The following is a 24,784-nucleotide window of genomic DNA, read 5'->3' as shown; positions in this document are numbered from 1 at the left end:
TGTGATTTCTGCCGCGTCCCGCATATCGGGGTGTGTCCTGGAATAGAGGGTGACCCCGTGCGGGATTCTTGTCTCTCACCCACCCGCACGCACACCCCAACCCCGTCCTCAAAGGTGGAATCGGCCCGGACCCTCCCCCAGCCAGTGGACCGCTGTTTTATTTAACCTTTAATACATCTTAATTACAAAAACAACGCACAAACAGTACAACTTTTGGTCTGCAAGTCTGAACTGGTCCCATCACTTACCCCCTGCTGCCCCCTTCCCTCTCCTCCCTCCCCCTAAGTAGGGGGGAATAAATAAAGGGGTGGGGGGGTGAGGGTTGGGCACCACCCCCCGCGGCCCAGTTGGTTTGGCAAAGACTGACTCCTCCCTGTCCGCCCCAGAGGGGCAGAGGGAGAGTGGTGGGCTTTGGTCCCCAGCCCCGGGGGTGGGGGAGAGGGGTACGATGGTGTGGTTTGGTTCTGCTGGTGGGGGGGTTGAGGCGCCCATCCTCCCTCCTTGGGCAGAGCTGCCCCTCGCACCCCACCCCCCCAGGAATGTTGGGGAGGGGGGCGTCCCACCACACCCGTCCCCTCCCTCCCCGGACCCCCGTTTGTAGTGGACTGTGGTCCGACCCCACCCCCAGGCACAAGTTGGGATTTAAGGCAACTGGGTGAGAAGGAAGAAAAGGAGGGGGGGAGGGGTGGGGTGGTCCTCCCTCCCTGACACGGGTCCCCCCGGCGGAGGGGATCGGGGTGGGGGGGGGGAGGGGGCCTCGCCCCCGCCACGGCTCAGTCCCGCTTGCGGTGGTTGTTGTTGAGGACGGGGTGACCGTTGGCCACGGGGAGGACCTTCCCTCCTGCAGGAGACACCGCCTCCTCCCCCTCCGAGCTCTCCGTCTCCTCGCGGTCGCTGCGTTCGTCCTCCACCAGCTGGGGGGGGTGTGGGGGGAGATAAGGGAGGTGAGAGTGGGCCTGGATGCGGGGCGGCCCCCTCCCCGCCCCGGCAGCGGGCCACAGCGCCGGCTCCGGCCTCACCTTTCCAGTTATGAACTTGTGTGCCATGCGCAGGATGAGGTAGGCCCAGAAGATGTGCAGCCCCTGCAGCACGCACATCATCGAGTTGAAGAAGTAGTAGCCGAAGAAGGCGGGGTACATCTCCAGGGGGTACACCACCGTGCAGTGCATGATCCTGAAGGGGGACGGGGATACGCCATTAGATGGGGGGCAGAGCGGCCCGCCGGCCCTTTCCACTCAACTCGCCCCATCTGGCCAGGCCGTGGCCACGGCCGCCCTCCCCTCCTCCCACGCGCAGCCTTGGCGGGACCCCGGAGGGCTGCCCGCTCTTCCTCCCCGCCTCCTCAGTCCCCACCCCCCGGGGCGGGTTTCCAGCTTGGCTACGGCTCTGGACTCCGCCAGCCGCCACCACACTGGCCCAAGCCCTCGTGGCACCCCCGCCTCCACGCCCGCCCCCGGGCCGGTCCACGCTGCTTTCTGCCCGTCCCGATCGTTCCTCTCAGATGACACCGAGCGAGCGGCCCGGCAACCCCCGGCGCCCAAATGTCCACACCGGTGGCCATTCCTCTTGTGCGACCGGCAGAGAAGTGGGCTCGCCGCCCTCCTCTCCTCCTGTGGGTCTGCTCTCTGGACTCTCCTCCATCTTTCTACTCCCGCCCCTGCTTGCCGTCCCCTCTGGCACCTCCTGCCTTTTGAGTTCCTACCCCCAGTCACCCCCTGCCCCCAAAATCCTACCATACTGATCTTCAGGGTCCGTTGCTTCACCCACCACGTTATTTCAGGGTCCGTATCCCCCTTTAGACCGGAAACTCTTGCGGGTGTGGGGGTGTCTAGCTCTAACCTACTCTATCACTGGTACTTACTGAACGCTGACCGTGAGCCGAGCACCGTACTAGGCGCTAGGGAGAGGACATTACAGTAGACGGACGTGATTCTGGCCCACGAGGAGCTCAGAGTCTAGACGGGGCTTTAGATGTCGCAATAAGCCATGATACGGAGGCGTACATAAGGGGTTAAGGGGAAGCCCCTTGAAGCGCTCTGCCCACCGTCGGCGCTCAATAGCTACCACTGATCGATGGACACGGGGACACACGCGAGCACAGGCACGGGCGGAAGGCCGGTCCCCCTCACCAGAAGGGCAGGATGATGAGGCGGGTGACGATGAAGACGGCGGCGAAGACGATGAAGATGTTGTTGCAGGTGGACTTCCAGCCCGCGTAGTTAAACATCTTGGCCGACTGCACGGACCCCAGAGAAGCCGCCCCCGCCCCCCCACCCCGCGGAGCCGTCAGCCGGGCGGGGGGCAGGGGGGAGAGAGAGACCCTACAGGCTTGGGGAAACACTCGCCCAGGCTCGCATGGGACCGGAGGGGTGGACCCGGGGGGAGACGAACCTCAGACAGGACGTCAGACCTGGCAAAGTGGGGGACCGCGGGAAGGTCATCGGGGATCGGGCAGGGAGTCAGAGATGGCAGCGTGAGACGCCAGAGGGACACGGCGGCGGGAGGGGGGCGGACGAACCCCGAGCGGGTTGGAGGCGGCAGGGTGGGAGGACGTGGGGTCCCGGGAAGGTTACGGGGTGTGGACTTGGCAGTGCGGGAAGACCCAGGGTCCCAGGAAGGTTGCGGTGGAAGACGGAAGGGTTGGGGGATGCGGGGCGGGCACGGCGGGAGACGGACCTCGAGCAGGTAGTCGGAGGAGTCGTGCAGCGCCATGATGAGGGTGCCCGCGCGGATGTAGTTGGCAAACCAGGAGAAGCTAATGAGGATGATGGTGGCCACGTGGTGGATCACCTGCTCCTTGAAGTCCTGCGGGGCCAGAGCGGGGACAGGGCCAGGGAAGGGTCATCCCCACTGCACCCCCGGAGGAGGCCCTCCTGTGCCCGCTGCCCGCTTTCCTTCAGACCCAAGGCCCAGCTGGGATGGAGGGGCAGCCCTGGGGGAAAGGGTTGGGGGTCTCCCAGTTCCCCGGGCCCACATCCACCTTGCGTTTGACGTCAGAGGCGATGCTGAAGAGCAGCGACCAGTAGAAGGACAGCTCGATCATGTAATACCAGTACTGGGAGGGGATGGTGGTCTGGGAGAGGGGGATGGGGGAAAACAGTCTGTCAGCCGATCACATTTATTGAGCGCTTACTGCGTGCAGAGCACTGTACTAAGCTCTTGGCAGCGTACAACAATGAACACATTCCCCACCCTCAGCGATCTGACAGTCTAGAGGAGACAGACATTAACAGAAATAAAGTTACAGATAACGTACACAGGTGCCGTAGGGCTGGGATGGGGGTGGTAAAGAGAAGTGAGTCAAGGCGATGCAGAAGGGAGAGGGAGAAGAGGAAAAGAGGACTCGGTCAGGGAAGGCCTCTTGGAAGAGACGGGCCTTGGATGAGGCTTTGAAGGGCGGAGAGAGTCATTGTCTGTAGGATCTGAGGAGGGAGGGCGTTCCAGGCCAGAGGCTGGACCGTGGGTGAGAGGTCAGCAGCGAGAGAGATGAGATGGAAGTTCAGTGAGACGGTTGGCATGAGAGGAGCAGAGAGTGTGGGCCGGGTTGTAGGAGGAGAGGCAGGAGGGGACAAGGGGTTCTAGGGCTTTCAAGACCCAACAGAGTTGAGGGATGTGAGAGATGAGAGAGAGAAAAAAAGAGTCAGTGCGTATGTGTGTGTGTGTGTTGGGCGGGGGGCCGGGGTGGTCTCCGCCCCCTTCTTGTCATGAAGGCCATCGCTCAGATGCGCCCCGGACCTAGTCTCCCTCCCCCTTCACCTGCCCCCGACCCCAACCTTACCTGGATGGGGTAGCCCTTCCACACCTCTTTCAGGTCATAGAACCAGGGTTTCTGCGGGGGACACGGGAGGGGGCGCGATGAGGGGGGGGAAGGCGGCCTGGCTCCCGGCTCCTCCGAAGAGGGCTCTGGCCCCCCGCCCCGGCCCCCGCCCGTCCGCCGGGGCCCCGACTCACATCCACGATGACAGCCAGGCCAGCAAGGAAAGCAATAAGGTAAAACGTGAATCTCCAACTGGAAGAGGAAGCAGACGGGGCTCAGCGGGGAAGGGGCGGTGGGGAGGGGGCTGGGGTCCCGGCCCCCCCGGGCCCCTCCCGCCGGGGCCCCCCGCCGCGCCCACCTGGCCTCACGGAACTTCTTCAGCAGGCTGGGCCGGTCCTGGTTGCGGCGGCGGCGGAACCACCGCTCCACCTGGCGGGCCGACAGGCCGCTCTGCCGCGACAGCTGCTCCACCTCCGCCTGCGGGGGAGGGGGCCGGCGACGCCCGACGACACTGACCCCCACGCCCCGGGTCCGGCCCCAGCCCCCCACCCCATCGCCCCCCGCCACCGACCCCACTGGCCCAAGTCCACCGCCCCACCCCATCGCCCGATGCCGACCCCGCCGGCCCAGGTCCGGTCCCGTCCCCAGTCCGACCTGCTTAGGCCGTTTCCGGGTGGAGCCGTAGAAGACCTCCAGGGTGGGGTTGGGGGTCGCCCGCAGCCGAGCTTTCTCCTTCACGTTCAGGAGCGCGGCCAGCGGTGTCGCCACATAACTGCGGCGAGGGGGTCGGGGGGGAGGGGAGGGGAGGGGACGGTGAGGCCGCGCGAGGGGACCCCACGCGCAACCCCTCGGTCGCCCCCAGGCATCGTCCCCCGGCCCCGCCCCCGGGACAAAGCGTCCTGTGTGCGCGCCCTGGGGCCAGTGGGGCAGGAACAGAGGGCCATTGAGGCACGGACGCCCCGAGTCCCGACCGGCAGCGGCAGCGGGCGCCCGGACAATGGGGCCTTCAGAGGGAGGGACCCGGGGGCGACGGGCCGGGAGGGGGCTGGGGAGGACCAGGACGCCTGGAGCCCGAGAGAAATGGGGAGGCAGGGGGAGACTGAGAGAGAGAGAGAGAGAACCATGCTAGCAGAGTGAAGAGAGGAGCCTGTGAGGTCGGGAGTCCCGAGCACCGAGTCAGACGTGCTGGGATCACAGCCTTTCTTTTTTAAAATGGTATTTGTTCAGCACTTACCATGGGCCAGGTCTTGTACTGAGCGCTGGGATAATAATAATGGTATTTGTTAAACGGTCACTATGTTCCAGGCACTGTTCTAAGCACTGGAGTAGAAACAAGGTGATCAGGCTGTCCCACGGGGGGCTGTCTTAATCCCCATTTTACAGGTGAGGTGACTGAGGCCCAGAGAAGTGAAGTGACTTGCCTAAAGTCACACAGCTGACACATGGCGGAGCCGGATCAGAACCCACGGCCTCTGACTCCCAAGCCCGGGCTCTCTCCACTGAGTCACACAGGCTAGTCAGGTTGGACCACGGTCTAGGTCCCACAGGGGGGTGACAGTCTGAATCCCCATTTTAGAGAGGAGGTGACCGAGGCACAGAGAAGTGAAGCGACCTGCCCAAGGTCACACGGCAGATACGCGGAGGAACCGGGATTAGTACCCAGGTCCTCTGACTCCCAGCCCGGCCCAACGCGGCCGGAAGGGAGCAGGCCCTCACCCAGGTGGGTGGCCCTGTAGGCACAATTCGCAGCAGCCTCTGGGGCAGCGGCACCATTCTAAGCACTGAAGATACAAGTTTATCGGGTTGGACACGGTCCCTGTCCCCCTTGGGGTTCCCAGTCTCAGGTGGAGGGAGGAGGATCTAATCCCCACTTGACAGCCGAGGGAACCGAGGCCCTGAGAAGCGAAGCGACTTGCCCTAGGTCGTCCCGCCAGCAACGGGCAGAGCTGGGATTAGAACCCAGGTCTTTGCGACTCCCAGGCCCGTGCTCTTTCCACTAGGCCAGGCTGCTTGGGGTGGGTCGGGGCGGGCGGTGTGGGGGTTTGGGGGGCTCTCACATCTCGAAGAAGTAGCGGACGGTGAGGAAGAGCAGGGCGAGGGGCAGCGTGATGTAGAGGTCGGAGGCCTTGGCGTAGACGCGCCCGTCGCGGTCCTCCAGGTCGGCCCAGGTCAGGTTGACGGGCAGCCACAGCCGCTCCCACCAGAAGTAGTCATACAGCGTCTGCAGCATCCTGCCGGCGGACGGGATGATGGGCCCGGGAGGTCGGCGGGGTCGCCGGCCCACCGGCGGCCCCGAGCCCCGAGGGCCCCGCCCAGGCCGCTCCCCTCACCCCCCCCCAAACCCCCTCACCTCACCAGTCCTCAGGACGCCCGATGAAATAGGAAGTGAGACCCGGGCAAATAGGAAGTGGGCCCAAGCTCCTTGGCAGGGGCCACTGTAGCAGCTGCCCTCCGGGGCTGCTGGGAGGTGTAGTCCCGGCAGCCCAGAGGGAGCTGGGGGGCAGCCACCGGGGGGGTGGGGGGCCTCACCCTGCCTGGAGCAGGGAAGGGGGCAGGGTGGAGGGGGAGAGATACGAGGCCTCCCTCACCTCCCCCCGCAACAGGGACGCCCCGAAAGGTGAGCCGAGCCAGGAGTCCTACATCTCCACCTTCTGCCCGACGTCCCGCCAAGGATCCAGGCCTTGGGGTCAGTGACTAATCCCCCTCCCCTTGACTAAACCCCCACTTCCCCTGAAACTTGGGCCGAGCTGACCCCTCCCTTCCCCCTCCAGCCTCACAGAGGTGCGCCGGGATCGGGGAGGGGGAAAGGAATTTAAGCCCTCGATATCCATCCCGCTCTCAGCCCTGCAGTGCTTACACACGTGGCTGTAATTTATTATAATGTCTCCTTCCCCTCAATAATAATTACGGCAGTTGTTAAGCGCTTACTATGTACCAAGAACTGTTCTTAGTGCTGGGGTAGATATTGGCTAATCAAGTTGGGCACAGTCCCTGTCCCACATGGGCTTAATCCCCATTTTACAAATAAAGTAACTGAAGCCCAGAGAAGTGAAGTGACTTGCTCAAGGTCCCACAGCAGACCTGAGGCGGAGCCAGGATTAGAACCCAGGTCCTTCTGACTCCCAGAGCCGGGCTCTGGCAACTGAGTCATGCTCCTTGTGGAAAAGGTTCATCGTCATCAACTCTGTGGTACTGTACTCTCCCCAGTGCTTAGTCCAGTGCTCTACACAGCTAGTGCTCAAGAAATATCACTGATTGCTTGATTGTTATCCAGCACCAGGCCGCCCAGATCACCAGCCAGCCTGGGGCAGGAGGAGGAAAGGAGAGGGGAGGAGAGGGTGGACAAACAGACCGGGACCTGCCACTGGCCCTTGGGCCCTGGGGGAGAGCCAGGAGAGCTTTGAACTCTGAGCTGCTGGCCGAGTGCCCCCCAACCCCTGCCGCCCCCGCCGCAGGACGGGGAAACACAAGGGTGCTGGGGAGCCAACGGGGGCAAGGGGAGCCCATCCCAGCTCTAGCCAGGTCAGCGGGGAGACCCCCACCACCCCACCCCCTGCCGGGACCCCACCATCCACCAGCCCCCGGGGCCTGGGGAGGGCTGGGGTGGCAGAACTAGGGCGAGGAGAGCTTCCAGGGGCACGTCAGGAAGGGAGCGGGGACGAGACACAGCAAGACCAGTGAAGTCTATGGCCTTGAGGGGGTGAGGGCGAGGGGTGGGAGAGGAGGGCCTTGCTGAGCGGGGAGTCACCCTGGCCCACCCCCCGGGGGGGCCGCCTCTCCTCCCTCCCTAGGGCTCCCACCCAGATGCTGTGGGGGGGGAGCGGGCGGGTTCGTGGACCCTTGCGAAATCTCGCCATCGAGCAGCCACAGGTCCCTGCAGGCTGGACTTTGTCCTGGACCACCGGGCGGAGCCAGGGCGATGCTCCCTCATCCGTGACACCCCCTCATCGTGACTCTGCACACACACACACACACCCCCGACCCGTGGGGTCTCCGGGGCCAATGGAGCCCACCACCTGGAGAGGGGGCCAGGGGGCCATCCTCCACTAACTACCTAGAGGGCATTGCCCCCTGAGGGGTTGGCAGAGGGGAAGCCCCCGCCCCGCAGCCACCCATCTCGAGGACCACCTCCCGACCCAGGCCGGGCTCCGGGCCTGGTGCTGACGCCAGGGAGACGTAGCTCAGCCGGGAGCCCGGGCATGAGTCGCGGTGGGGGGGGGCCCGCCTCGCCATCAGTGTGACCATCCATGCGTGTCATGTGTTGGGGACACTGTGGCTCCCTGATTCTTTGTGTGTATCCACGGGTGTGGGCAGCGGTGTGGGAGTGCCCAGGCCTGTGTGTGCCGACTGATAAGGGAGGTGGTTCTTCTCCGGAGGGTGGGGGGTTCTCACTGGACGCCTGGGGGGGGGGGGGGGGACGTGTGCAACAGGAAATCTCATCTCCCCCACCCCCAAGGAGCAAGCGCTCAGCCCCCACCCCCCCACCGAGCTGCTGCCCTCCTGTCCCCAGGGGTGGTTTGGTGGGGAGGGGGCAGAGACGCCATCAGGCCAGGAAGGGTGGCTGAGCGGGTCGTAGGGCACCGGGCCCCTCAGATGCCAGCGGGGACTCCCGACCTCACGAGTGAGGGGTTGTCGCCCGGAGGGGCCGGTGAGCATCAGGTGACCGCCCACACACACGTGGGCCTGTCTGCGGGCACACGGGTCTGTATACACGTGTGGATGTGTGGGCCTGTATGCATGTTCGCGTGTGTGTGAGTGCAACATCAGCCCAGAGAGTTGGCACCCCCCGCCCCCCAGCACTCTTGGCTAGAACAAATATCGGTGGAGGCTGGCCGCAGGAAAGGGCGGAAACACTTGGCCATGGGAAAATTAAACACGGCCACCTTCCCGCTGGCCCGGCCGATCCTCGGGCTCGGGGGGGCCGACGACGGTAGCCCCGGCCCGGTGGAGGGTGGGGGGAGGGGCAAACCCGTGGGGCCGGCCGGGACCCCGGGGTTCCCCTGGCGGTGGCTACCTGTCCTTGTCCTGACAGGAGGGCCCGGAGGGGGAGGGTCCAGGGGTCCAGACCCCAGCGCCGGCTCCAAGGTGGGGCCCCAGGGATACAGACAACAGGTCACGGGTGCTTCGAGTGCTTGGTGATCCCTCCTGCTGCTTTGCTCAGCACCCCCTCCTCACCTCTGCCTGCGGGGTGAAGCAAAGGGAGCCCCCCCGACCCCCCCCATCCCCCGGGGCTCCTGCCTCTCTCCAGCTCCCTGACAGCCTGAACACAAATCCCCACCTAGCAAGGCCATCACAGGGCCGGGGGCGGGGGGCTGGGGGCCTCAGGAGGCTGCCCCCTGGCCACGCAGCCCACCCTACCCCCTCAGAATTCCCCACCAGCCACGGAGAGGTCAGGGGTCTTCCAAAGGCCACAGCTATGATCCAAAGCCCCCATTCGTGGCAGAGACCACCCTCCCCACCTTCTGAAGGGAAGCCAGGGATGAGCGCAGAACCAGTTTTGGGTCACTTGAGCATGGTGGGGGGCGCGCCCCACCTTTCCCCACCCCCTTCCCTGTCCCAGGCCCAGCTGGGGGTGGGGGAGGTAAAGAAATAATCAGGCAGCGGGGGAGAGGGCGACTGGACGGAGCCCAGGCGGACCAGCCCCTTGGCAGCGCAGGGCACAAGAAATGTAGGTCGGGGCCGGGGCGGGGGCCATGGGAAAAAATGGGCCCCAGGACGGCCTTGTGAAAGCCGGTCCCTGCACCTGCCCGCCGTCACTCGCCGGCGCCCACCCACCCACCCTCCCCAGGTGGCCGGTGCAGCCAAGGGTGGGGGTGGACCTATGGGGCAGGGATAACCCCTGCCCCCAGTGGAGGAGGCAACTGGAGGGGGGAAGGAGGGAGGGACTGGGGGGGGAGTTAGTTAATAATAATAATAATGTTGGTATTTGTTAAGCGCTTACTATGTGCCGAGCACTGTTCTAAGCGCTGGGGTAGACATAGGGGAATCAGGTTGTCCCACATGGGGCTCACAGTCTTAATCCCCATTTTACAGATGAGGGAACTGAGGCACGGAGAAGTTAAGTGACTTGCCCACAGTCACACAGCCGACAAGTGGCAGAGCTGGGATTCGAACTCATGAGCCCTGACTCCAAAGCCCGTGCTCTTTCCACTGAGCCAAGTTCTGCTGAGAGCTGGGGTGGGGGTGGAGTGGTTGGGGGAGGCAGGGGGCACAGTTCGGGCAGGCCTGGCCCCACTCCAGGCCCTGAGACACACACACACACACACACACACACACAGAGCCAGCAACACACACATATAGACCGTGTGATCCACAAGTTGCACAGCCACAGAGAAGGGGCCAGAGCCCGCCAGCCGAACCACCACCAGGTTGCCATTCAGCCACCACCCCTACATGCACAATCTCACGGGCACACACGGTTGTTACTGGACGTCTGCCACCCCCTCGAGACCGTCAGCTCCGTGTGGGTTCGGAACGTGACTCCCGGCTTTCATTCATTCAATACTATTTATTGAGCCCTTACTATGTGCAGAGCACTGTACTAAGCGCTTGGAATGTACAACTCGGCAACAGATAGGAGACGATCCCTGCCCAATGAGGGGCTCCTACTGGATTGTGGCAAGCACTCGGCACAGTGCTCTGCAAACAGTAGGCGCTCAAATAGTACTACCGGTTGATTAAATTTCCACACAGCCACCAACACTCCCCCTCCCCCCCACGTACTGCACCACGTTAAATACATTCCCAGGGCAACAGCCCCAGCGCCCAAACACCAGCACATAGACGCAGACGCCGACCCCGGACACACACCGGCACAGAGACACAGTCACCAAACCCATACACACACCGGCACACAGACACGACACTCTCACGCACACCGCTCCACCCATGACAAAGACACAACCTCCAGCCCCCACAGACACTCGCAGAGGCATGGCCTCCAACCCCTGACACACACCCGGCCCACACGGCCTCCAATTCTAAACATACAGCAGTGGAGACCGTACATGTAAAGACACGACTTCCATCCCTGACACATGCCAGAACACACACCAAGGGCCAATCGCCCCCCCCCACACACACACATAGCACACATAGAGTGACACAACGCTCACCCCAGATACACACACACTCAAACACTACCCAAAGGGAAGAGGCTGCGGCCTTAGCCCGAGAGGAGCACAGGAAAGAAGCAGAGAGACCCACCGGTCACCCCAGGGCCCCGAGGGTCCGTCTGCTTCCCACTCCGGCGAGGGGGCCGTGACCCTCGACCCCGGGGTTTCGGGGGGCCGGGCCGGCTACACAGATACACACACACGCAGGCAGGCAGGCAGGCAGGCAGAGGCCCACACAGGCACACACCTGCCACGAGCCCGCTTGCCAATTTGTGTCCCGGGGCGGTAATTAGCGGGGCGGCGCGGGGCGGCCTCTCCCCCGGCCCGGCCCGGCCCTGCCCGGCGCCCCCAGCCCCACCTCCTAATAACGGGCCCTTCCTGCCACCCGGGATATGTGGGGGGGAGTTGGGGTATGTGTGTGTATGTGTGTGTGCTCGGGGGGCGGAGGTTGGGGTTGTGGCCGGGGCCCGGAGGGCCTGGCTAGCGGCGGTCGGGGGTCCGCGGGGGTCCGCGGGGGTCCGGGGCGGCCCTTCCCTCCCTCCCTCCCTCCCCTCCGGCTCGGCTCGGCTCGGCTCGGGTGGGCCCGGGCCCGGCCGCCAGGAGCGGCGCAGGCGGCCACGGAGGAAGCGGGGGTCGGGGCCGGAGCGGGGGCCGGAGCTGGGCCCAGGCCTCGCCTTCCTCTCCCGCCCACCGGGGACCCCCCTTTCCCCCCCCTCCGGGGAGCCCCCCCCGTTCCCTCCCTCCCTGCGGACTCACTCGGCGGCGAAGCGGGCAGGGCCGGGCCGGGCCGGGCTGCGCTGGGCTGGGCCGGGCTGGGCCGAGCCGGGCTGGACTGTGCGTGTCTCTCTGTCTGTCCGTCTCTCTCTCCCCGCCCCCCGCTCCCTCCTCCTCTTCCCCCTTCCCCCTCCTCCTCCTCCTCCTTCCGCTCTTTCCGCCTGCCGCGGGGAGGGCCGGGAGGGGGAAGGGGCGGGCGGAGCCCCGAACTCCCCGAACCCCGGCAAGGGGCGGGTGTGGGTGTGTGGGGAGGAGAGAGGGAGGGGAAGGGAGGGGAGGGGAGGGGAGGGGAGGGGGCTCCCCCGGCCCCAACAGGCGGCTCAGGCCGGAGCAGGGGCGCCTGGGCCACGCCAGGCCCGACTGCCCCTCCGCAGACCCCGGGAGGGGGTCGGGGGGTGGGGCCGCCCAGCTCCGGGGGTCGGGTGGGACTACGTGCCCTCCCGTGCGGGGGCCCAGCACTCCCCCTCCTCCCCCGAGCACATCCCCTTCCCCCCAAGATCCCCCTCCCCGCCCCCGATGACCACAGCCTCCGCTCTGACTTTCATCACTTCCCCCCCGGCGGGACCGGCCTGACCCTCCCTCCCCCCCGCCACCTCCCCTTCCGAGGACCCCCGCGTCCACACCGCGACCTCGACCCCTGTGTATGTCCTGTCTGTGTGTGTGCGCGCCAGGCAGTCACCCACAGGCCTTCCTGCTGCCGGGCGACACGCTGTTGTTGGGGGAGAGATGGCGGGGCGGGGGGTCTCGGCGCCCCCTGTATCTTGCAGCCGATTCCCTCCCTCCTCTGCCGGGGGCGGCAGGGCTGGGGGAGCCCGGTCTGGGCCCCCAGCTGTGGCCCGTGATCCCTCGTCGGGGCTCGGGTAAGGCTGGCTGGGGCCAGGAGGGACACCCGGTGGGCAGCTCGGTGCCCCTCCGCCCGCCCGCCCGCCCGGCTGGGAGGGAGGGAGGGTGAGCCTCGGGGCGCTCGCCCCCGCCGGGGGTGGAAAGGGCAGGGGGCTCCTCGGGGCCCCCGGCCGGCGGGAGGACGGCACGGGTGCCGGGCACGAGTCAACATGGCGATGATGATGCCACCCGCGTTATCGACAACCCGGCTGCCCGCCCCGGCTTCGGGCACAAGGGGCCCCAGGTCGCCTGACGCCCCGCCCCAAGGCCCTGCCACGCCCAGGGCGCCCGGGGCACTCACTTCCTCGGCTGGAGCCCGCGAGGAGTCTGGTGGGCACGGGCCTGCCACGGCGGCTACAGTGGGCACGGGGAGAGGATACTTGGGTCTTGGGCCGCTGGGGCCCTCGCTTGGGCGCTTGGCCCAGTGCCCCCGCGCTTCCACCCATGGATTAACAGGGTGGGCGCGGGGGAAAGCCCCCTAGGGACACAGGGGTCACTGAAGGGTGGAGGGGGTCTAAGCCCCGCTCCACTGGACCCCGGGGGGAAGGGGGAAAGGACGGCGCAGGTGGACACTAAAATGAGCCCACAAACAATTCTGGACAACGGGAAACGTGGAGGCTGTGGTTGGGTGGAAAGTTGGGGCCCAGGACACACACACATACACACACACACAGCTCACAACCCCCCGTCTCATGTCCAGAGCCCCCAAGGGCACGGCTCCCGCCCAGGTCCAGGTCACCCCTCCCGATTCCGCGGGCCCCCCGGCCACACTGACCCACGGCGGGGTTGGGGAGTGGGGGAAGAGGAGAGGAGAGGAGAGGAGGGCCCCGTCCCCTGCCCCGTTGGGCCCCGTTGGGCCCCGTTGGGTCCCCGCCCTCCGCCGCTCCGCACGTCGCCGCCTAGTGGCGCACTTTGGAATGGCTCCGGTGCCCGGTGCCCTATTTCTCCGTGGCTGGGCAGGCCGCGTGCCCCCGGGGAGGGGGTTGGGGGCAAGCGAGTGGCCTCATCTCATGTCATGTCCCCCCACGCCCCCACCCCGCTATTTCTGGTCGGAGGGGCGGGGGGGAGTGCCCGGCCCGGCCCTGCCCGGCGGCCGGGGGGTGATGGTGGGAGGGGAGGGCGGCGAGGCCTCCGCAGCGGCCCTCTCTGCTGCCCCCTGGTGCCACACCTGGGGAGGGCGGGTTGGGCACAACGGGAAAGAGGGGCGGGGGGCGGCTGTGGGCGCGGGGAGATAATAATGATCGTATTTGTTAGGCACTTAATACGTGCACTGTTCTAAGCGCTGGGGGGGGGGGGTACACAGGTGATCAGGTTGTCCCACGTGGGGCTCACAGGCTTAATCCCCATTTTACAAATGAGGTCACTGAGGTGCAGAGAAGTGAAGTGACTCGCCCCAAGTCACACAGCTGACAAGCGGCGGGGCCGGGATTAGAACCCGTGACCTCTGACTCCCAAGCCCGGGCTCTTTCCACTGAGTCACGCTGCTTCTCTGGATGTGTGCCCCCTTGGGGATGACAGGTTATGAACCCAGCAAAAGCAGCCTCTCACCTTCGAGCACATTTTAGGCGTAGGATGCAGCATTGAGATTGTGGAAGGTCACGGCCTTGGTGACTTTATGGTTAACTGGGAGCCTCCAGAGGAACAGATGACAGCCGAGCCCCACAGAAGGCTCCTCAGGACCCACCCCAGCTGTTGGTCACCTGGGCCACAGCTGGGGCCCCAAGAGGCCATCCTGACTGAGCCCCCCCCCTTCCCTCTTCTCCCACTCCCTTCTGCGGCGCCCTGACGCGCTCCCATTATTCATCCCCCCTCCCCAGCCCCACAACTCTATGTCCATATCCCTCATTTATTGATCTCTATTCACGTCTTCTCCCCCTCTAGACTGTCAGCTCATTGTGGGCAGGGAAACAGCCCGTTCTATTGTTATATTGTACTCTCCCAAGTGCCTAGTACAGTGCTCTGCACACAGTAAGTGCTCAATAAATATGATTGAATGAAGAACTGACTGAAAGGGGGTGTATATGTCTCAGACCCCTCTCGTGGAGGGAGGGGGGTGTCTGTGTTTCTAAAATCGGGCTCTTCTGAGGGGGGCTTCTCGGGGTGGGGGCAGGGGGAAGGTGAAAGGAGAGGGTTTCTATTGCGGTAATAGCAGCAACAGTTGGGGATACAGCCCAGGCCTGGGAGTCAGAAGGACCTGGGTTCTAATTCCGCTTTGCCACTTGTCTGCCGTGGGAACTTGGGCAAGGTACTTCGCTTTTCCGTGACACAGCTACCTCCTCAATCGATCGGTGTTATTTATTGAGTGCTTACTATATGCAGAGCTCTGTACTGAGTACTTGGGGGAGTACAACAGCTTTAAAGTGCTGAATCACCTTGCCTCCTTCTACCTCACCTCACCGCTCTCCTACTAGGACGCAATCCAGACACTTCACTCCTCCAATGCCAACCTTCTCACTGTACCTCCATTTCATCTATCTCACTGCCGACCTCTCGCTCTCATCCTGCCTCTGGCCTTGAACGCCCTCCTTCCTCATATCACACAGACAATGACTCACCCCTCCTTCAAAGGCTTATTGAAATCACATCTCCTCCTAGAGGCCTTCCCTGACTACACCCTCCTTTCCTCTTTTCCCACTCCCTTTATTCATCCCTCCCTCAGCCCCACAGCACTTACGTACATATCTGTCATCTACTGATTTATATTAATGTCTGTCTTCCGCTCTAGAACGTGAGCTCACTGTGGGCAAGGAATGTGCCTAATGGGAAGGGAATGTGTCTACCATCTCTGTGTCGCACTCTCCAACAGTACAGTGCTCTGCACACAGTAAGTGCTCAATAAACACGACTGATTGACTGATAAAATGGGGATAAAGACTGTGTGCCCCATATAGGACAGGGTCTGTGTTCAACCTGACTAGCTTCTATCTACCCCAGCACAGTGCCTGACACATAGTAATCACTTAATAAATACCATAAAAAACCCCAGCATATATGGAGCACCTTCTGAGAACAACGCATTGTGGTAAGCACTTGGGAAATGACAGCTAAAAGCACGCACATACCCTGTACACAAGGGGTTTATACTCTAATGAGCTGAGCCCCTCTGAGGAATGTCAGCGGGCCAGGACCCTGGTGGAAAGGTGCTGGGGTGGGGGGGGGGAGGGTCTCCACAATCTGGACCCTTCCCTTTGGAGAGGTCTGTGACCTGGACCTCCGAGGGATCCCCGTTATATCTAAGGAGAAGGGAACCTTGGTTCCTTACACCAATAGAACCCTGGGGCTCCCCACGGCCTCTGGTGCCTTTTGGGGATTCGAGTCCAGAAGGTCTGTGAGATGGAGAGTCCAGAGTTGGGGCAGACACCCCCCCCCTTAAAGAGCATCTGGGGGGGAAGGGGAAGGCCGAGGGTCCCCACCTGGAGGGGCCAAGGCTCTGGAGCCCCACGCCCTCTCCCACCGGCTCCGGGAACGCCCCCTCCCCATCCACCCCTCCCTCCTCCAGCCTGTCCTTCGCTGGCCCGCCCACACGCACACACACCCGCACTCACTCACACACCTGCTCCCCAGTTTCCCCGGGAGCTGTGGGGTGCGGCGGCCAGGACTCCCGGCCTTCGCCCCCCGCCCCCTGCCATCTTCGTCTCCTCTCGGGCCGGTGGGAAGGGGAGGACCGTCCAGGTCGGGGTGGCCCTCGGCAGGCGGCCCGGCAGGTTGGCTATCGACCGGGCGATCTGGGGCCCCGCCCCGGCCGGCCTCCCCTCCCTCCAGGACCCCCGGTTTGCGGGCGAGGGGAGGCGGAGGCAGGCCGGAGCTGGGGCCCGGGGTGGGGGTGGGCCGGGGGCGGGGGGCGGGGCGGCCAGATGGCCTAGATCGGTGGTCACCTGACCGGCCCGCCGCTCGCTCCCCCAGCCCAGAGGAGCCGGGGCCACCCACGGGGAAGGACGGACGGACTGCCCACCCGCCCGCCCGCCCGATGGACTGCCCGACCAGCCCGGCGCCCTCGCCCCGCCTCACGCGGGGTGAGCGGGTCCTTCTCGACGCTCCGGGCCGATTGGGGCGTCGGGGGGAGGGAGGGGAGCGCTGACCCCGACCCTCCCGGGGCTGGGGAGGGGGCGCCCCCAAGCTTGGGGGAGCGCCGTTGGGAAGGAGGGTCCGCGCGGGGGAGGCGGGAGCGAAGACGGCTCGGGGCTGCTCTCTCCAGAGAGAGACTCCTGGAGTGGGGGGCACAGGGGAGGGGGCGACCCCCAGGTCCTCTCTCCGTAGCTCCCAGGGAGGGGACAATGGGGGGTGAAGAGGAGGGGGAGAGGGAGAGCTGGAGGGACGCCCCCGGCCCGGCTCCGGGAAACCCGCCCAGCAGGTTGCCGCTGCCGTCTCTGGCCGCTGCCAAGGCGGAGGGGGCCGCGGCCCCGACCCACCCCTTGGGGAAGGGGCCGCGGGGGCCCCCGGCCCCCCCGGCTCAGCCCAGCCCCCGCCCCGCTCCGCAGAGCCGCCTGCCGACCAGCCGGCCATGCCCCCGCTCCCCGCGCACCCCGACCCGTCCCTGGCCGACGAGATCCTCAGCCACCTGGGCGTCACGGAGAAGGTGGGGGCCGGGCTGGGGGGCTGGGGGAGGCGCGGGGGGCGCGGTCCCCCTCCGCCCGGGTGGCTCACCGCCCCTCCGCCCCCCAGACGGCGGCCTGGGGGACCCTGGGCACCGTCCGCCCCTTCCTCGGCTTCAGTGTGGACAGCGACGTGCAAAGGCTTCTAGGAGCCATCGCGGGCCAAGGTGAGCGGCCGCCCCCCACCCCCCCTTACATGTACACACTTCACAAACATAATAATAATGTTGGTATTTGTTAAGCGCTTACTATGTGCAGAGCACTGTTCTAAGCGATGGGGTAAATACAGGGTAATTAGGTTGTCCCACTTGGGGCTCACAGTCTTAATCCCCATTTTACAGATGAGGTAACTGAGGCACAGAGAAGTTAAGTGACTTGCCCACAGTCACACAGCTTACAAGTGGCAGAGCCGGGATTTGAACCCATGACCTCTGACTCCCAAGCCCGGGCTCTTTCCACTGAGCCACGCTGCTCACACACATCTACGCAACACAAGAACACACATATCGACATTGGGGGAGGGGTCCCCTCCCGAAGGAGCAGGAAGGCTTCTTGGCCTTTCAAATGCATCTTGCTTCTGGAGCACCCAGGTCAAAGGTCCAGGGGGCACTGACCTCCCTCCTCCCCTTCTGTGACCCCACCAACCTCAACCATCCCTACCCAGCGCCACCAGCCCTTGCCCCTCTCCCCCTGGGAGGGCTGGCTCCATCATTCTGACCTCCGTCCCCAGCCCCCCTCGCCCCTGCCCCCCTCACCCTCCCCCGCCTCAGCTCTGTCCTCTGGCTCGGGTCAGGGGTGGACCAGGGCACCATCGTGGACGTGCTGACCAACCGGACCACTGAGCAGCGGCTACGCGTCGCCCAGACTTTCCAGGATCGCACTCGGCAGGTGAGGGGGGGCGGGGGGGCGGGGGTCCAGGGGCGTCCCCTCAGACGATCCAACGGGAGGGGACGGGGTGAAACCAGCCCATCCAAACCCTCCGTCCCCCTGCACCCACACCCGTTCAGGCCCTCCCCAAGCTGCCGTGGGCAGGGCCCCCCACCCCGAGTGGGTGGCGCTAGCCTCCCCCACGTTGGCCAACGGGGGACGGTGTTGCCCATAGGACCTGCTGAGGTCCCTGGAGGCGGCCCTCTCAGGCAGTCTGGAGAAGGCCGTGGTGGCCCTGCTGAAGCCCTCTGCTCAGTTTGATGCCCACGAACTGCGGGCGGCGCTGAAGGTACCGGGGGGGGGGGGGAGGATGCCTGGGTGGGGAGGATGCCAGGAAGCAGCCCTATGTGCCGCCCTTTGCCAGTGGGCCCCTCGGCGCCCGGTGCCCGCCCCCTTCCAGCCTCGCTTCTAGGGGCTGGCTCAGAGCCTTGGCCCTCAGCCCGGTTGGGGCCGGGGGGCAGGCGTGCAGAGACAGCCAGTGCCCGGTCCCAGGGAGGGGGGGAGGGGGAACGGCGCATTCGCTGCCCCTCCCATGGGCATCGGGCCCGCTGGCAGACTCCTCCACCCGGCTCTCGGCTCTCTGCCAGGCTCCGGGCACAGCCCGGGACACGGCCGTGGAGATCCTGGCCACCCGCCCCCTGCCCCGACTCCGCCAGTGCCTGGCCTTCTACGAGCACGGTAAGGAGCAGGGAGAGCAGGGTGGGGGAAGGATGACTACGATGACAACAATAACAACAACAAAAAGACCTGTGGAATTCATGAACCATGTTTCCTCTGGGCCTTCTCCTGTGCCTGGTTGGAGCACAGCCCCTGTCCCCACAAGGGGCTCACAGTCTAAGGGGGAGGACCAGTGGGGATGAAAGCCCCCATTTCCAGAGGGAGGAAGCAGAAGCCCAGAGAAGCAAAGTGACTTGCCTAAGGTCACACGACAAACCAGTGACTCAAACCTGTGGCTCCCGACTGCTAGTCCCGGGCACTAATAATGACAGTATTTACTAAGCCCTTACTGAGCACCAAGAATCTGGAGGGACCTGCTCCTTGGCCCCCACCTGCAGTCTGGGGGGGTGGAGGGGGGGGGGGTGTATGAGGGGGCGGGGAGGGAGAGGCTGGTAGCTTAACCTGGATTTGCAGAGGAGGAAACTGAGGCCCAGAGAGGTTACGGGCTTTACCCCAGGTCACACAGCAGGGTGAGGGCAGAGCTGGGATTAAGTAATTGTGGTATTTCTTAAGTGCTTACTATGTGCCAGGCACTGTACTAAGCTCTGGGGGCGATACAGACAAATTGGGTTGGACACAGTCCCTGACCCACATAGGGCTCACAGTCTGAATTGCCATTTTACAAGAGGAGGGAAGTGAGGCACAAAGAAGTAAAGTGACTTGCCCAAGGTCACACATCAGACAAGTGGAGGAGTCGGAATTAAAACCCATGACCTTCTGACTCCCAGGCCCAGGCTCTATCCACTGTGTTGTATGTGAGGGGCATTTTTAGAACTCAGGACTCCGGACCCCAAGTCCCACCAAGGACCAATCCCTGGAAGGATTGGGGGGGGGGGGGGAGGCAGGTCACTCCATTTTCCCTGCTGCACTCCTCCCATCCTCATCAATGGTCTTTACTGAGCACTTACCATGTGCAGAGCACTGAACTAAGTGCTTGGGAGAGGCTACTCTAGCAGAGTTGGTAGACATGTTCCCTGCCAAGCCCTGCCCAGGCCCCCAGCATCACGGCCTTGGGGTGCCCGGAGGGAGAGGGGAGCGATTAGCATCTTATCCAGCCGCAGCAGGAAGGAGAGGTGGGGTCGGGTAATAACAGAGCCGGGTCTCCCTGACCGCAGCCAGAGAGGAGCCCGGCTCAGCTCTCCCAGCTCCCCAGGGTCTCTGATTCACTCCCGGATTTCCCCGCCGACCCAGTCCCGAGGACCTCTAGCCGCAGAGCCGGCCCCGCGTCCCCTCCCCCACCATCCGCGGGCCTCCGATCCGACTCACGGGTCCAGGGCGGCTGCTTCGGGCACGGCCATGGCGCTGTGCTGGGGGCGCTCGTTGGGAAGGCAGGGCACCTCCAGGTTGGGGGGCACCTCCAGGCTGGGAAACAGCGAGGCTGGGGAGGAAGAAGGGGGCATTAGAGACAAGGCTGCTGGAGGCAAGAAACAGGTTCTCACGAGGCCGGGGGCCTGTGTCCCACCCGTCTCTCCCCCCTTCCTTCCCCACCCCCGGCCCTCCGTAACCCTGGTCAGATTTCCAAGTGGAAGCTGCGGAGGATGTGAGGTCTGAGGTGGCCAGTCCACTCAGAGAACTGCTGCTGGCTCTCGCTGAGGTGAGGAGGGCGGGAAGGAGGATCCGGCCTTGGGAACTGAAGGGGACAGTGGGGCTCAGAGTATGGGAAGAAAGCCCGGGCCCATCCAGGCAGAGTGAGAGGACGGCGTGACGGGGAGGCCCAGGAGACGATTTTGGGGGAGGGGGTCCTGGGAGCTGACCGCACCCCCCAAGCTCCCAGCCCCTCTCTGAAGTCAGACTTCCATTCCCCCTGACGCAGGGTGGCCGGGAGAGTTACTCTGGGGTCATTGACTATAACCTGATGCGCCAGGATGCCCAGGTGAGTGGCGGAAGGGGGCGGCCAGGGGCTTTCTCTCCTGCCTCTCCAACTAAAAGGGACAGGGAGAGGGGGAGCGATTGAGTGTTTAGAGAAGGGGTAGGAGGGGGTGGGGATCAGGGACTTCTCTTCACCCCAGAGGGGGTGGGGGGACAGAAGGGGGCCTTATGGAGGAATGGGGTATGAGAGGGATGGGGGGGGTGGTCAGGGGCAGTGGATACCTAAGCTTCCTCAGCTCCAACTCCTCTGGAAAGTCAAGCAATCTCACCGCAAAGGCGGCGGGGGGTGGCTCACTTAATGCCTCAAGGGACCTGAATTTGGGGGTGTTGGGAAGGTCACCCACCCTTCAGCAGAGAGACGTGAGCGGCTCTCACCACCACCTCTTAACCGGAAAAGACCCTCACCGGTGTGTCCCCCCCCCCACCACCACACATCCCAACTGTCTTCTTGGGTCAGCCCCCCCACCCCGTCACCTTGGCAACCGTGACACTAGTGAACCTGGCGGAAGCCCTCCCCACCATTTCCTGTAACATGGCCACTGCCTTGGCCATTGCCTCGGCGATGGCACCTATTCCCGCCTCTCCTCCTCTCCTCAATCAGGGCTCTGAGGCCTAGGAAGACGATCAGTTAGCTTCATTGGGGAAATTGGGGTGTCTCCAGGCCAGTGGACTCGCCTTTTCCCGGCAGAATGTTTGGTTTCCTATGGGAAGAACCAATTAGCACCATCCCCACATGGACCCCCCTCTCTTAAGGCCTCCTCCCTCTGGCTCCTCCAACTCCCTGGACAGAGTGACCAGGGATGATAAGACCCCTCCTGGATCACTCATAGGGCTTGTTTTTGGCCCTTGGCATTGACAACTCCCTGCCCCATTTCCTGCCCCCTCCGCCTCATCCACTCCCTTTTCCTCTGGGTCTGTCATTGACCACTGCACCAAGCTGCTCACATTTGCTGTGTGCTGGTGGCCCTCCTGGATACACATCTGTGATTGGGAACAGATCAACCGCCACCCCAACCCTCCTTTCTGTCCTCAACTCCTCCCTGTACCCATGACCCAATTTGGACCATCCAACATTCCTGACTCTCCCCTGGTGACCCAGCATGGGCCACTTAACACCCCCGACCCTCCCCTTTCTATCCCTGACTCTCCCCAGTGACCCAGCATGGACCATCCAACACCTCTTACTATCCCCCCCGGTGACCCAATCCAGAGCTCTCACACCCCCAACTCTCCCCTCTCCATCCCCAACTCTCCCCCAGTGACCTAGCATGGGCCATCTGACACCCCGACTCTCCCCCAGAGACTCAGCACGGTTCACCCAACACCCCCGACTCTACCCTGGTGACCTAGCATGTCTCACCCAATTTCCTCCTACTCTTGTCCAGTGACCCAGTAGTGACCCTCCAACACCCCTATGCCATCTTCCTCCCTGACTCCCCCCGGCTGGTGACTCAGCTTAAACTGTGTGTTCATGGGTTTGACCAAACCTCAGAGATCTGCTGATAATCCCAGCAGGGAGCAAATCCCCCACCCCTGCTCCACCCCTCATTCCTTTTCCGGGTTTAAAAAATTGTGCATAACAGGGCAGCACAGCCTCCCTGCCTACCCCTGGAGATTTTTGGAGAGTCCGATCCACCATGGGCCTGGCTGGGCTGGAGGTGGGTCAGGTAGTGCTGAGGCATAGGAGGGCACAGCAGGGCGGGGGGGACCAGGATAATTACAGGACTAGTCTGATTTGTCTAACTGCCAGGTGGTCTCACCTTGGGTGAGGGAAAAAATTGGCGGGGAGGGTGCTCCTCTTCTTCTACACCTTGCCGTGGGTCCCCTGACCATCAAGGGATCAGGCTGCAGAGACCACCCCCCCACTTCAACCAGTCCCTGCCCAGCCTCACGGGTCTCCGTCTCCTCACCTGAAGGAGCTGCATGAAAATGAACAACTGGATCCTGACGGGGGCTGGATCCATCTGTTCACCCAGCGCAGTATTGAGCATCTGAACCGAGGTACCATGAGGACACCCCCACCCCGCACCTCACAGGACCCTGGGTGGGCCGGGGAGGAGGAGGGGAACTAGAGACTGCTCCGCTCTTCCCCCACACTGCATCTCCATCCGATCCACTCCCCTCTCCAGTGTTTGACCAGTACAAGGGACTCAGCGGGCAGGAAGTGGAGGACACTATTAGGGACCGTTTCCAAGGTGATGCTCAGGTCACCCTTCTCTCCCTTGGTAAGAGCCCGGTCTGGGGTGGGGGTGGTTTTTGTGTGTGTGTGTTTGGGGAGGGTCTCCACCTGGGCTTTAGGACCCTGACCCACTCCCCCAACTGTGCTCTCCAGCATCCGTGATCAGGAACACTCCACTATACTTTGCTAACAAACTCCACCAGGCCCTGCAGGTGAGTGGGGGTCGTGGATGGAGATGAGATGGGGGAAGGAGAGGGAGATGCGGCCTTGCAGGATTGTGGAGAGCCAATGAGCCATCGTGACCATAAGTGCAAAGTAAGGCAGCGGGATGAGAAGAAATCATGCAGCGGGGCAGGGAAAAATATGAGCTATCCCCCTTTGGCCATACAACCCCAGCTGGGAGCAAGTGGGGCAAAGTGAATGGGGGGGGGGGGTAGTCCCAGGTTCAGGGGCCCCGGCCCCGGTGCCCTTCGTTCCCATGTCTGCGCTGGACGCTCCAGGTGGGGTAGTGGGGAGAGCCTGACTCTCCCTCCCTGCTTCCCACCCGCCCGGTCCAGGGACCGGAACCCGACCACGGTGTCCTGAGCCGCGTCCTCATCTCCCGCTGCGAGACGGATCTCCTTAGCGTGCGGGCAGAGTTCAGGAAGAAGTTTGGAAAGTCCCTGTACTCCTCCCTCCAGGTGAGGAACCTTGACGGAGCAGGGGAGTAGGGGGAGGCATGGATGGGGTGGTTCTCCCCTTTCCCCACTCACCAGGCCTGGACTCCCTGTCCCAGCACACCAGGCCACCCCTCCTCAAACCAGACCGGGACTTCCAGGGCTGGGTGGTGTCTCCTTGGGGGGCTATTGCTAGGGGCAAGCTGGAGTCCCTGCCATCTCTGGGAAAAGGGTCAAAGAATTCAGGTTGCCCCCCCGACCCCAGGGCCACCAGCAACAGTCCCCAAATCCTCTGGGAGTAGCCTGAACTTTTTTTATTTATCTTCATGGTATTTGTTGAGCACTTTGTGACGTTCACTGTACCAAGCTTGGGATGGTTACAAGGTAATCAGGTTGCACAGGGTCCACGTGCCACTTGGGGCTCCCAGTGTCCCTCCCCGTGTTTCAGCTGAGGTAACTGAGGCACAGAGAAGTGCCTTGCCCAAGGTCACCCGGCAGCCGGGTGGTGGAGGCGGGTCCCTCTGAACCCCAGGCCCGTGCTCTATCCACTAGGCCGCACTGCATCTCAGCTCCTCATCCGGTCGGGAACCGACCCCAGGTGGGGGTGCAGGGGGGCAGTGGGGGGGAGGTGGGGCCGTAGAGGACTGACCCCCCCCCGTCCCACCCCTCCAGGAGTCAGTCAGCGGGGCCTGCCTCCCGGCACTGCTGGGGCTGTGTGGGGGCGAAGACTTCTGAGTCCCGGACCCTCGACCCCCCACCTCGCCCCATCCCACCTCAGCCCTTCCCACCTGTGAGGGAGCCAAGATCCCCCACAGGGAGCCCCAGATGGAATCTTCCCGCCTCCCCCCACAGCGAGCCCCAGATGGAGCCCCCCCCCGCCCCCTCCCCCCCCGCAGCGGTCGTAACGGCTCCTGCCCGTCGCCCCTCTGAGGAGGCCATCAAAATGGAGTCTTCGCACCCCACGAGGGGGCCGAGATGAAGGCCTGCATCCCCTCCTCATCTCCAACCCTTCCCAGAAGGGCCGGGCCCAGGCCGCGGCCCCCGCCCCCCTCCCCCCGTGTGGTCCCGTGTCCGAGGCCCGTGTCTCCCCCCCACGCGGAGAACGGGGCGGGGGCGACAGACGGGAGGGGTTTTTTTAAAGGCGGATGGGTGGGAGGGCCGCGGGCGGCGGGGACGACGGCTCCTACCCCTGTGGGCGGCGGAGAGGCCGGGCCGGGCCGGGCCGCGCCGGGCCGGTTGAAGCAGGAGGGCGGCTGAGGCGACCCGGCTGACGGGCGGCCGCGACCGACGGCGGCGCGCGACCCCGCCGCCTCACG

The 24,784-nt window shown here is 64.2% G+C and overlaps 2 protein-coding genes across 3 annotated transcripts; one reads left to right on the top strand and one right to left on the bottom strand.

Moving 5' to 3' along the window:
• Positions 1-155: 155 nt before the first annotated feature.
• Positions 156-24,737, bottom strand: CERS2 (ceramide synthase 2). The gene is made up of 12 exons (XM_029055778.1): positions 24,656-24,737; positions 20,031-20,142; positions 5,815-5,988; positions 4,412-4,529; positions 4,116-4,234; positions 3,952-4,009; positions 3,779-3,829; positions 2,981-3,073; positions 2,677-2,805; positions 2,130-2,236; positions 1,020-1,173; positions 156-914 (listed from the first exon to the last, which is right to left on the bottom strand). Exons 2-12 carry the CDS (start codon positions 20,060-20,062, stop codon positions 774-776), a joined length of 1,176 nt encoding a protein of 391 aa, XP_028911611.1. The 5' UTR covers positions 20,063-20,142; positions 24,656-24,737; the 3' UTR covers positions 156-773.
• Positions 16,082-24,662, top strand: ANXA9 (annexin A9). Of its 2 annotated transcripts, XM_029055779.1 has the most exons (14): positions 16,082-16,232; positions 16,432-16,541; positions 17,007-17,104; positions 17,191-17,287; positions 17,914-18,008; positions 18,223-18,336; positions 18,635-18,725; positions 20,279-20,358; positions 20,578-20,637; positions 22,550-22,634; positions 22,763-22,858; positions 22,966-23,024; positions 23,370-23,492; positions 24,141-24,662. In XM_029055779.1, the coding sequence occupies exons 2-14, from the start codon at positions 16,496-16,498 to the stop codon at positions 24,201-24,203; spliced, it is 1,107 nt and encodes a 368-aa protein (XP_028911612.1). In that variant the 5' UTR covers positions 16,082-16,232; positions 16,432-16,495; the 3' UTR covers positions 24,204-24,662. The 2 variants fall into 2 exon arrangements, 1 of the variants encoding a protein (XP_028911612.1); XR_003756016.1 differs by lacking the exon at positions 22,966-23,024.
• Positions 24,738-24,784: the final 47 nt, after the last annotated feature.

This window comes from Ornithorhynchus anatinus, chromosome X5 (genome assembly GCF_004115215.2).
Source record: "Ornithorhynchus anatinus isolate Pmale09 chromosome X5, mOrnAna1.pri.v4, whole genome shotgun sequence".
NCBI lineage: Eukaryota > Metazoa > Chordata > Mammalia > Monotremata > Ornithorhynchidae > Ornithorhynchus > Ornithorhynchus anatinus.
The sequence above is the reverse complement of the archived record's forward strand: the minus strand, read 5'-3'. Positions and strand labels throughout refer to the sequence as shown.